The sequence below is a fragment of the Alosa sapidissima genome, chromosome 17 (genome assembly GCF_018492685.1).
Source record: "Alosa sapidissima isolate fAloSap1 chromosome 17, fAloSap1.pri, whole genome shotgun sequence".
Taxonomy (NCBI): Eukaryota; Metazoa; Chordata; class Actinopteri; order Clupeiformes; family Clupeidae; genus Alosa; species Alosa sapidissima.
In genome coordinates, this window is record NC_055973.1 from 13,105,928 (window position 1) to 13,119,269 (window position 13,342).

The window sequence follows — 13,342 nt, forward strand, 5'->3', positions numbered from 1 at the left end:
TCTGACATATCTGTTCTCTAGAAATGTCTATTCTCTATCTATCCATCAGTCTCTTTTATGATGATCTACTGACGTTGTCTGGGGAGGTAGGTACGTAGCAGTGTAGACACCTCTCTTTCTCTTTCTCTCTCTCTAACCTACTGGCCTCATCTGGGGAGGTAGGTAGCAGGGTGGACACCTCTCTCTCTCTAACCTACTGGCCTCGTCTGGGGAGGTAGGTAGCAGGGTGGACACCTCTCTCTCTCTCTCTAAGATCTATTGACCTTTTCTGTGGAGTAGGGACATAGATTTAGATAATGCCACTTACAGGGCTTATATTTCCCCAAGATCAGTTACTCGTATGATTGCAAATATGCACATAGCCTATTATAAATATCTGAATAGGTCCATTGCATTAACAAACATGAAATCAAAATCAATATGCACCAGCTAATTTATGCAATTCAATCACGTTCTGCAAAACAGCAATACAATACATCAATTATATCTGATTCATTGATTTGTAATTGTTGATTTTACTTAATTTAAGGGTTTCAATATTTTTTAGGAATCAGCAGGGTTCTAGAATTCTATTCTATTTTAATCAGTCTGTTGATGAAAAGCATTCAGAGATTCAGATTCAGAGAATTGTTTTTAATTGGTTTATATATTTTTCATTTACATGTTTTGCATCTACATATTTTCAAACATTGGAGGAAACCCTCCATGTTATTTTGATTACAATCAACAAAAGTGCTCATACGTGTGAGTTTGACTTACAACTGAGTGTTTAACCCGTTTAACCCATGTATACCGCCATTCAGCCTACAAATACCAGGATATGAATTTAGGTCCATATCGCCCAGCCCTACTGGGGAGGTAGCTAGTGGACTGCACACCTCTCTCTCTCTCTTTCTCTCTCTCTCTCTCTGAGATCTACTGACCTTGTCTGGGGAGGTAGGTAACGGGGTGGACGCCTTGTAGCCCAGCTGAAGCAGCATGGCCTCTGCTGCGTTCCTCTTGGCCACCTTCTTATTGGGTCCTGTGCCTGTGGCCATCTCCCCTCCTACTTTCACCTATGTAAACACACACACACACACACACAAAATACATAATGATACAACGAACATGCGATTGATATTGCTCAAATGATTAAATCTCGAGACCTTTAACAATCAGTGAGTAACTTGTTGCGACCATCCAAGCAGAACACCAAGAACCAATAATGTGATTGCCCAGCCACGTTGCTCAAAAAGTTGCCCTCATGTATAATCTCCCTCAGGCTGCAGTAACGCCACAGAAAACTGTACAGCAGGCCCTCTGGAGGGGTGCAGAGGGCGACCCTCTCTGTGTACTGTATGGACCCAGAGGATAGTTTATGGGGTAGTTGTTTGAGCGTGAGTCAAACAGTTGCGGCACAGTGTTTTGCCTTGGACGTGTGCGTCTGTCCGTGGTAATTGGATTAGGCGATGGCGAACAGGTGGCGGGATTATATTCGGGCTTCCCGTGTTTATTTTGCATCGAGCCGCAACATAAAATCTGTCTGCAAATAAAATAAGCAGACACTCGTGGAGGTAAGTCAGACTTGCAGTAAAATAAGCAGATATTTGTAGGCGTAAATCAGGCCTCGGTCGGTAAGGTAAACACAAGTGGGAAAAGCTGCACTAACAGCATTCCAGAGCTATAAAATGATCGGGAATCGTGGGAGGCTAAAACAGGCTCTAGTTACAGTACGCCGCGACGGACAAACCGACAGCGGAACAAGTCTGTTCAGGAATACACAATGACGAGCAATGACAAAGAAAGAAAAAAAGACCAGGAAACAAAATAATCAACGACAACGAGTCAATGCATCCCACAAAAATAGTGAAAACTTGAAAGGGGTTTAGCTGCTTTGGTTCCAGACGAAAGCTTGTTGAGCTGCGCTGAGCAACATGTAGCCCAAAAGCCTCCTCTCCCCCTACTTCCCACACACACACACACACACACACACACGGCCCCCTCCTCCCTGAAGAACAGAAACTCATTTATGCCCCGCAGCCCCGGCAGGGGGGAACAATGTGGAAATTTTAGAAGCGACTCGGGCCACACAAAGGAATACGCACACAAGCAGAGAGCTGATGCCAGTCAGAGAGAGAGGAGGGGGGGTAGGAAGGGCCATGGAGAATCGCTTTTTGGATGTGTTTGTGCGTATGTGTGTGTGTGTGTGTGTGTGTGGGGGGGGGGGGGGGGTGCTTCTGCTCGTACCCGCCAAACACGCCACGCCAGCGGAGAAAAGGAGGATTAAGCGGACGGGGAAGACGGAGGATGGAAGAGAGGAGAAGAGGAAGAGAAACCAAACAGAATGGGGATGTCATGCCGTAAACAAAATACCCCTGCCTCTGTTTTTTTTTGTTTCACTATTTTTTTTTCCCCATTGGCTGAAGGGAGACGAGCAAGCAGTTTAATTCTTTCGTTGAATGAAGTCTTGATTATTAACTCCTGAGAGATACGGAGAAAGAGAGAGAGAGAGAGAGAGAGATAAGTGATAGAGTGAAGAAGGAGGGAGGGAAAGAGATATAGACAGAGTGAGAGAATTGACTCAACTGGCCCCTTCAGGAAGTGACAGCGTTTGGACTGATGCTGCAGAAAGCTATTAAGGCCGTGGTGAATCATCGCAGTGAAGCGGTGGGGGCCCGAAGACAAGATCTCTCCCTTTCTCTCCCTCCATCTCACTCCTTCTTTTCCCCTCTCTCTATCACTCTCTCTCACTCCCTCCCTCTCCCCATCTTACTTTCTTCCTTCTTTTCTCCCTTTCTTTCTTTCTTTCTTTCTTTTTTAAGAGTCCCCATTTCGCAACAGCAATTCTTTGTAGGGCTTTTGTAAACTGTCATTCTTACATGCGGAGGTCAGAGTGCTATTTTACTGGAAAGAGCTTTCCCATAAAAGACAGCTAGATTTATTTTTTCTGGCTGTAAAGAGATGGATTTAAGCCAGGGCCAACTTTCTCCTTCTTAGACACTCAGTCAGCAGATGAGTAAGTCAAAGATGGCGACGGCAAAGTTGAATGGCTCGTAAGACCTATAGAAGGGAAGACAGGGACAGTGAAGCATTTACAAAAGGGTGACATATGCTCTGCGTCTCCATTCGGATTTATAAGCCTCTGATTCACTATGCGCAAAACAGCCACAAGGAAGCACGAAGACAGGCAACCTAAAAGGTGTGCAGAAGTGAGGGCAACTCTGAGGTTGCAGGAACTAAACTGAAACATTACTGCAACATTACTGTAACATTACTGCACCTCCTCTGGAGGGGTGGTGGAGGACTCCACGGAGGCTTTGTGGCTCCATTCAGTTTCAATGCCTCCGATTCAGTATGCTTCTGGTATATTACAGACAGCGGTTATCCATTCACTTACTCACTTCTCTATGCTGCTGTTTTAACGTAGGGAAAAAACTACATGACATGACCTTGGTTTTAGTACAAAAGCTATGAACACTCGCTTTGGGAGAAGTCATCTATTGAAACTGAGTGAAGACCAGCGAGCACAAGGTTCGCTGTGTGCATCGTTATCTCCGATGAATCATTTGTCAATTAGAGAATCCTACTGAGCTATGCAAATAAAACTCTTAATTAAGACTAAGTGTGCCGGTTAATTTGGCCTGTGCAGGAAAGGGATTTATCCTGCAGCTTCCAGAGGCTGTGCGTAATCAGCCACTATGGAGAGCGGTGTGTGTGTTTGTGTGTGTGTGTGTGTGTGTGTGTGTGTGTGTGTGTGTGTGTGTGTGTGTGTTTGTTTGTGTGTGTGCGTGTGTGACAGCACCCCTGATGAAGACAGATGACACAGCAGAGTGTAATCAGTGTTTGTCCAGGGATCTCCTGCTCTATCTCTCCCTATTTGTCCTCTGCTCTTCTCTTATCCCACGTTCTCTCTCTCTCTCACACTCTCCCATTGATCCCCCACTTCTCTCTCTCTCTCTCTATCTCTCTCTCTCTTCATACACACTTTACCTGTATTAGTCATTTCCATTCCTCTGCTCTCCATCTCTCCCACTTCCTCCCTCACACTCTCTCTGCATCTCTCTCACACACACACACTCCCTAGATCTCTCTCTCTCTCTCACGCTCACACACACGCACACACTCCCATCATTTCCCTCACACACACACACTCTCATCAGATGTCCCTCACTTGTACAACGGTGCGAGGGCACTACAACAACATGTACACATGTACAACCCCCACCCCCCCCCCCCCACACACACACACACATACACACTCACCTGCATGATGAACTCGCGGCGACGCGGCATCCCCCTCTCCGACAGCAGCATGTACTCGGGCTCCTTCTCCTTCTTGGCCTGCTGAATCTGAGCCAACCGGCTGATGGGGTTCATCCCCTGACCATACTCTGGACCCGTCTAGAGAGGGACGGAGGGAGAGAGGCGAGGGATGGAGGGCAAGAGGGGGGGGGGGGGTGAGGAGAGCGAGTGAGAGGGAGGGCGAGAAAAATTGACATAGTTGAAAAAGGAGGCATCACAGAAAGACGGGAAAAGACAGATAAGTGAAAAGATTGAAAAAAGAAAAGCAAGAAAGTTTAGCTGAAACAGCGACCAAGAAAGGTGAGAGGTGGAGTGCAAGCACAGTTTGTCAGAGAAAGAGGAGGATGAACAAGTGAGAAATGGAGGAGTGGAGAGAGTGAGAAAAGGGAGACCACCAGGGACCGCAGCATGATTCTGCACTCTGATCACAGGGTCACCGGCATGACTCAGGCCGAGAAATAACACGTACAGTGGCACCCATTAGACCCAGCTCACACACACACGCACACACAAACACACATTTTAACCATTTATTTATGTCCACATGAAGAAAATGGTACAGGGACACAAATATTAATAATGCAGTACAATACATAATGCAAACCTATGGACCAGTAGCATGCACCAGGTCTTCACAATATCACTTAACTTAAGTGATATATAACTTAACAAGCACAATACTCAGTTTTTAAGGGTATAAGTAGCAACGTCTCCGCTATATGTGGCGGTTGCCAATAATAGCAGAGATGGCACTGTACTTTGCAAGCTGTTTAGCCCTCCCTTTGGCCATCCCACACACTCTCTCTTTCACAGGCACATACAAATTTATACATGCAGTCAAAAGCACACGTGTGTATGCATACACACACATACTGATACCTGAACAAACTAACACACATTCTCTTGCACTCAAACAAACACAATTTCTCAAATTTCCTCATACACACAAACAAACTTAAGTTGTACGAACCTTTAATATGGTTTTGGGCCGTTTCTTATAGTGTAGTTTAGGTTTCTCTATGACGGGCAGGAATGGCAGTTTCTTGAGCTCTTGGAGAATGGTAAGGGCCGCCCGCTTCTTGGAGAGTTTCTTGCTGTTGCCCTCGCCATCAGCACAGAACTCGCCAACTGTCACCCGTGTCAGGAAGCTCTTCATGTGCGGGGGGCCACTTTCTTTTAGGACCTACACCAGTCAGGATAAACACACACGCACACACACACACAAAAAAACAAACGTAACAAATTACATGTTGCATGGTAACCATTTTCTCAGACCAAAACCTGGAAGAGGAACACACACACACACACACACACACACACACACACACACACACACACACACACACACACACACACACACACACACACACATTCTTTGGTTGCTGTTTCCAGTTCTCAGAACTTAAACTTGAATAGGAGGAACACACACCCACCCACACACATACACACACACTTTCTTTGATTGCTGCTCCCAGTTCTCCCAGTTCTCAGAACCAGAACTTGAATAAGAGGAACACCCACACACACACACAGAGTTGGACATGCCTGGTGGCTGTGGTCTCCAGCTCTCTCTCTCTCTCTCTCTCTCTCCGAACTTCTCTGTCTCTGGAGAGGAGGCTGGTGCGGCGGAGCTTACATAAGTCAGGCCCTATAACTCCAACGCTCTCTCTCTCTCTCTCTCTCTCTCTCAGCCGTGCTGATATATTACCATTTAATTCCATTCATGTGTTCATGTCTGCCTCTCCTGCCGCAGCCTGGTCCGAGTTCTGCGTTCTGATATGAGCGCCGAGCCCAGAAGTGATAAACAACCTGAGAGCTCTCGGGCCAAGACTCGCCTCGCTCACTTAGGCTTTGCTTTTTTTCTTTCTCCTCTAAAACAAATAAATTATTCATGTGGGAATTCGAACGTGGGAAACCCCCCCCCCCCACCCCACACCTCCTGCGTGTGTTAATTGCATTCAGATTTCTGGGGGTGCTAGCGTAAGCTAGAGTGACAGTGTACCATGCGCTGACATCTCAGAGGCAACACTGAGCCACATTGGCTGCTGCGCGGCTGCTGGGAGGATGAAGATTGCCACGCACAGAGAGTGGGGACAGCCAGAGCTACAGTAGGGTTGGTACAAGGAAGTGTGTGACAGGCAAGTGGACACGCATGCGCGCGCACACATCCCATGTTTTTTACACACTCAGTTATAGGCATGCATAGTGAGTGAGGATCCTTCATATATGAGAATCCCTCAGTCACTCACACTTACGCACGGACGCACGGACGCATGCACGCACGCACGCACGCACGCACGCACGCACGCATGCACGCACACACACATAAATAAAATGCTGTTTCCCTGACGGCTGTTCTTTATTGCACTCTTCCCAGCGTTGGCTGGGACTGGCTTTGGGGGCCCATTCTGCAGTTGTCAGGAGAAACCTTAAGCAAACAAATCCGAGCTCAGGGGGTGACGTCATGGTTCTGCAATCACACCGACCACTTCCTGTGTGACATGGACATGGGCGGAGGTGGGATGTGGGATAGTGGGATTGTGTGTGTGGTTGAGTGTGTGAGTGTGTGTGTGTGTGGGGGGGGGGGTCAGCCTCTAAACAGGTGAACTGGGCCGAGGCCTCAGAGAGCGGTCTGGTTTCAACCACAGAACACCATGCAGTCACCCAAGGCTGCACACAGAGCCTCTCGCCACTCTCTTCACTCTCTCCTGCTCTCTCTCTCTCTCTCTCTTCACTCTCTCCTGCTCTCTCTCTCTCTCTCTTCCCTCTCTCCTGCTCTCTCTCTCTCTCTCTTCACTCTCTCCTGCTCTCTCTCTCTCTCTTTCTCTCTCCAGGTCTTGTTCCATCTCCCACTTTCTCTCACGCTCAGTTTCCCTCTCCTCTCTCTCCTCTTCACTGTCCATCTGTCCACTCTCAGGTCTTGCGCTCTATTGCACCACTTCATCCAGCACCCCCCCCCCCCCCCCCCCCTCCTCCTCTGCCCCAACCCCTGTTCAAGCGCTCTCTCTTTTTTGCTTTAATGCTTACGCTTTCTCCTATTCCTTTCTCCTCAATTCTCCCATTTCTTTTCTCATTCCCTCGTTCCCCCCTCTCTCTATCTCTCCCTGGTGTTCAATCACTCTTTCTGCACGAATGGTCCTCTCTCTCCCCTTTACTCATTTCCCTCCCTCTTTTCCCTTTCCCTCTATCGTTCTCACTCTATCCCTCTCTCCTTACCAAACTGTCCTCAACCCTCTCTCTCTCTCTGAGTGCTGAAAGGGAACCCTCTCCTGAGGTTATCCCTAAGGTCCTCATTCACTCAGAAGGACATGAGATCTGTTTCTGACCAATCAGGACCCTGGCACCTGGACAACAGGACTCCTCCATCATGACACCTGTCTGATGTCCTCTACGTTGTATGGGTTGCAGTCAAATTCTACTTCTAAAATGGATAGGTCCTCAATTATGATCACATATGATGTCGTTGTAAAACCCAGCACAACCCTTCCGTGTTGGCCGCATTTCATTCTATATTACTGCGCCACGACTAATTGATACAAAAGTTAGAATTGCTGCGTTTCAACGTTGGTTGGCAACCATTCTGATAGAAGACATATATTTCTTGGCAGAAGAATGATTATCTATGAATAAATCATTTAATTTCTCATTGCTGGGCTTTTGTTTTATTGCTTTAATATCCACCCCCCTTAAAGTGACTGACCTAAATCAACAGCGATCTAACCAAATGGTGCTAATAAAATGGAGATCCCTGAGTGCAGTGAATGTGTATAGTATAGTAATATAAAGACACTTGTGTCTTGAAGGTCCAGTCATTCATATATTAAAGAGGGGATTTTTGTAGATTATTGTAAAAAAGGGCAAATTAAATTGATCAAGATTCCATTTATAAAAGCAGTAAAAGTAGAAATATTAAAAGGTGGAAAAAAAAAAACTTTTTATACTGTAGGCACTGTATGTAGTAACCGTTTTAAAAAAACGGTTATGCCAATGCGCGACGCATCATGTCTAACAACACCGCTTAACTGTTCTAAAATCACTGGAACCTCTCGGGGCTAATGGCTTAATTTTTTGTGATTTAATGAGGTTGCAATGGCCTCCTTTAGTGTGCGACTTGTTTTACTGTAAGTCATTCAGAAAATGACCAAATACTGCAGTTCCTTTTGCTTTGAGTTCCCCTTCTTTAGGACATCTTCATGGCCTCCTCTTCACCTCGACAAATGAAAAGCCATGTATTGTTTGGGTTGCAGCTCCGTGTTCCAGCTGATTGTCCGCGAGCTTAGCACATCATCTGCCCAGCAGAGGCTGTAGCACACATGACGGCTCAGTTCATCTGCAGTTCTTCTGGCTCAATGGCCGCCAGTGTGGAGCACAAAGAGACATTATCTACCCCCGGAGTTGATGCGATGCCACGACCACATATTTACAGGACCTTGATGTGAAGTGGCCTCCTCATCGAGGGACATAGTTGTTACATAAGCGAACATCCCTCCCTCTCCCTCCTTGGTTCTTTCACACTCTGAACGTGTGCTCTTTATCTTATGTATTTGATTTGACCTTTATTTAACCAGGAAAAGTCCCATTGAGTTACAGTTACTCTGCTTCTGGTAGTAAATCAGCGTATTAATAATATGTTTTCCCGAGGCTTCACTGTTGTCTTTGCGATAATGAGTTAACGCATTGCAGAGCTGTGGGGTGTGGCGTGATGTTGCGAATGCAGAGGATGTGTAAAGAACTGGAAGCTGCTGTAGAGCGTTGAGCGTCGAGCGTTTCCCTGCGGTCCGTTTTCAAGGCACTGCCTCGTTGAGTTAGGAAGTGCAGCTTGGCAAAACCTTTAAGCCGCATCATCTTCAACAGCGAGATGAAATCCCCCTCTTGCTGGGCTGGGACTGATTATAATATTACATGTGAATGAACACATCATCCTCTGCTTTTTTTCCGAGCGAGTTCAGCGTGTATTTGGAAAAAACAAAGAGTTTTGCGCAAGCTAGGCCTTATGAATGAGTTGGTCTTCGACTAGGGACAGTGTTTGGCCTGTCACACGAGAACATTTAGTTTAGGTTTCCCATTGCTGCCATATCGTCTGACTTTCTTCAAGAGGTCTGGCTCCGGCAAAGAGAAGAGGGAGTAACCTTACCAGTGAGTGTTTAACAATGTCGCTGAGACAAGGCCAGGGCCAATGGAGAAGGCTGGCAGCCCAGACTTGGTATCCGTAAAAAAGTGGTTACTAAGGACATGATCAAATAAAAAAGATGCCCCTGCACTGTGTGGTGGGCCTCCCCCTTACATGCCCAGATGGAGCCAAGCGCTATGGCGTTCCATTTCCCCAACAACAAGGCCAAATATGATGAAGACACACCCTTTCTACAGCTGAAAGGTGAGCGATAGGCATGGAGGATGGGGTGGAGGGGGGATCTCGACTCTTGGCTGAGATGGGGTTCATGAGGAGGAGTCGGGCAAAGGGGTGGGGGTGGGGGGTGTCTGTCTCCTTTCAGGGCGGCAGACACGCTCCGGTCGGCGGCAAGGAGGCGACACCGAATCCGCGGCGAGGCGATGGGGTTTCAGCGCGAGGGCCGGGGCTCTGATGCGTTCTCATCTTCATCGCTCCGAGCACTGGGCGATGGGAGACGCTTCCTCTCCCTCCCTCCATCCCACCCTCCCCTCTTGTCTCGCTCGCCCGACACGCCATGTATTGGGTTGTCAGGAGAAAAGACAGACAGAGAGAAAGAGAAAGACAGAGAGAGAGAGAGAGAGAAAGACAGAGAGAGAGAGAGAGAGAAAGAGAAAGACAGCAAAAGAGCGAAGAAAGAGAAATAAAAGCCAGTGAGTGGCACTGTAACTCGATGTCTGTCTGCCACAAGCCCCTATCCCACACACTAAGACCCCCACACACACACACACACACACACACACACACACACACACACACACACACACTGATGGCCCCCTCTTCTTGTCTTTTATTACACACGGACACACATAACAAATGTGAGGTGGGTGTTAAACCTAGTTGTGAGGAAGAAGACAAGACCATTTTTTTGGCGGGGGGGGGTTGTTGCTTGCCTCCAAGATCCTTTGCATGGTTCCAACACCACGGAGAGGCAGGATATTATACCAAGGGTGGGACAATACAGTCCAGTGACAGGCCGAAGAATACCTCTTTTGTGTGCCTCGTCGATGCGCTCGGCCTGCAGGGAGGTACTTATGTACATGATGGGTGGTTCAACAAGCCTCACGTCTCTTGTATCTCCTTAGTCGGGCGTCATCTACACAAAAGCTGTGATTTATGTATCGATCTCTTTGAAGGGGACCTCTGTTTGATGACATCTGACAGTGTGTGTTTAGTGTTGGAGAAGATCCTTGACTTGGTGGTAAGCAGGGAAGGGGCGAGAGAGTGTGTGTGGCTGGTGTAACTCATGAGAGATCATAAGCAAAGGGAAGCTGAAGGGTTTCAACACACTGGCCTGTGCAGGCCAATATTCTATTACTTATGATGACTGCAGTCTGGAGCTTCGAAGAACTGGATGACGAGGCCAAGCAAAAAAGTCTGTGCCGTCAAACCCAAAAGACATCAGGGGAGAGACAGAAAGCTCCAGAAAAAAAAAAAATTGACATGGTTGAGCAGCATCCAGGATCTCACAGATGAATAATGGTACAAACGCAGAAGGAAAGAAGTGTACATGTTTGTGTGCGTGTGAGAGAGAGAGGAGGGGGATAACAGGGCAATGTCGTGTGCAAACACTGTTGGATACGAGCCTTTAAACAGGGTAGATTGCATGCAAGCAGTCAGGAATCTTTCTGAATCTAGCGTCTGGGGAATTTGGACCGGAGAAGGAGTTTACCAAAGCTTGGCTGATGACTACATATTGCAACGTCGTAGACGGCGACGAGGGACAGAGCCATTTCATATAATAACGAGGGTGCAATAATCTCGAGACATCACCAGACCACAGACATTTGTGTTTGTTTTAGCTGCACATCAGGCCACCAAATGTGACAGAGTCAATCGGTTTGCATGTTTCACATTAAAAGCGGTCATCGATGGAGGAAACCATGACTCTTCGGCTTCACATTCACAAATTCAGGGCTTTTCGAGAGCAATTACTGAATTACTCTTCAACAGAGCAACCACATGAGAACATTTAATAACACAACAGAAATCCCTTCCAACCTTTATCCCGTATTAAGTTGATGAGATTTGATTTTTAATTTCCTATTCAATCGGCAAACCAAAAATCTGTGCATGCTCTGCTGACCAAAGAGATGAATGCTGAAGTACATGGTGAGAGAAAAGCCCAAGGACAACCGGGTCGCACAACAGTCCTCATTTAAAATTCCCTCTCTCTTCTTTGACAGACACTAGCACATCGCTCTCGATAAGAGGACCTTGAGTTTTGCGTAGGAGCACATGGCGGAAAAAAAAACATGAGTTTCTTAACAGGTTGTCAGGTCCAAGGGATGTCACCACGGTTACCATATGTTATCTTGACTGAGGCATTTCTAAGAGGGCTCTCCAGCAACAACAATTAGCTCTGCTAATCACAATCTTTAGAAGCTGTCAGAAACTTCACACACAGAAAATAATAATTGCTTCTGAGGCAGTTTCGTAGACAGAGATGTGGCGAACATATGGGAATTACTTCACAAATCTAGTCAACAAATAAGATAAATACTCCCTATCCGAATCAAACGTTAATGATTAGTCTTAACACCACAAGCTTGAAACTAATAGAAAGCGTTTGCGACACATATGCTTAACTCCTGTGGACCACCCATTTTATGCATTGCAGCCACCCAAGTACATTTGGTGAGCCATCCCATCATCTTCTTATTCATCCTTAAAATGAATTCCATCTGCAACAAAAACAGCTTTTTTCCCCTACATCTAAAACGACAGTAGTAGCCAAACACTATGATGGAAAACAGCAGCTACTGCTGCATTTAAGATTTTGATCTGACAATCACACTACCCGTGTGGCCCATAGACTTTTCTGCCAAGGTGACAAACTTTAGTAAATAACAACCATTCTTTACATAAACAACAATAAAGGGACCAGGCAGCAGTCTTGATGTGCTATGCTTTGTTTTCTGGGGTACATCACTTAAAACAGGCTTAACTTTGGCTACAGTCACAATATTGATTTCATTTCCTGTATTTGCTAAGAAAATATGGCCTGTTTTTATTGCGTGAGCTTCAAATTCATTCGGGTTAAACTGCTTGATCTCTGGGAAAGGAGTCCTATGCTGTAACAGTAAATCCAGTCATCCAGGGTCACTAACTTTTTAGCATGCGTGCCTTTAAGAGGTCCGAGAGAGATGTTTGTTATTGAGCTTCATGCCATGACTTTTCTCTGTAACACTGGGCTGGAGTGAGGTGGGAGGTGGGGCATTGCGGTACTGCCTAGGAGAGCACCAGTGGCTCACCTCGAAGTTGACTGGCATGTTTCTCTTGAGGGCGATCTCGTAGACCAGGCTGATCTCCGATTTACTGGCGTCGCTGTTCTCTTCTGCTTCACTCTTCTCCTCGGGACACTGAAAAGAGTTTCACACACAGATATTCACACACATAGATATGCACGCAGACACACACACACACTTCCTGTTAGAACTTAACATCTGCCAAAAAAGACTGAGAAATAGAGAGACAGGAGAAATGGAGGGTGAAAGTCAGACAGACGGAGCGGGTGAGTAACACATGAGAGTGAGGGCAGAGAGCGAGAGAAAAAGAAAAGGTTCAACTTTCTTACGAAAAGATATTTGTTGATTTTTTTTTTCTCCCCTGATCTCATTGGCCAAGATGTCTCTGAGGGTTCAACTTTATTATTTCATTCATCGGTTTCCTAATCTGATATCAGAGACTTAAATCCCCCTTCAACGGATGACTGGTGTTTCTCATGTGACTGCTGAGAAAACCAGGGCCCTTTTCTGTTTCACTTTAGACATCATGAGAATGGACAAACAGTGCGGCCTGGCGCTCCACTGCTCCAGCCTGTACACAGAGTCCAGCCACATGACCGGTGAGAGTGCCTTGTCCTCGTTCTTGCATGCCTCAGAACGATCACAT

General features: G+C 46.6%; 1 protein-coding gene across 4 annotated transcripts in view; it reads right to left on the minus strand.

The window, feature by feature from the left end:
* The window catches only part of stau2 (staufen double-stranded RNA binding protein 2), a 102,071-nt gene that overhangs the window by 57,646 nt on the left and 31,083 nt on the right, over positions 1-13,342 (minus strand). For all 4 annotated transcript variants that reach the window (XM_042067178.1, XM_042067180.1, XM_042067177.1 and 1 more), the window contains 4 exons: positions 12,703-12,810; positions 5,252-5,464; positions 4,243-4,380; positions 924-1,055 (listed from right to left, as the gene is read on the minus strand). In XM_042067178.1, the coding sequence (XP_041923112.1) occupies positions 924-1,055; positions 4,243-4,380; positions 5,252-5,464; positions 12,703-12,810 (591 nt within the window). The remainder of the gene's footprint in view (positions 1-923; positions 1,056-4,242; positions 4,381-5,251; positions 5,465-12,702; positions 12,811-13,342) is intronic.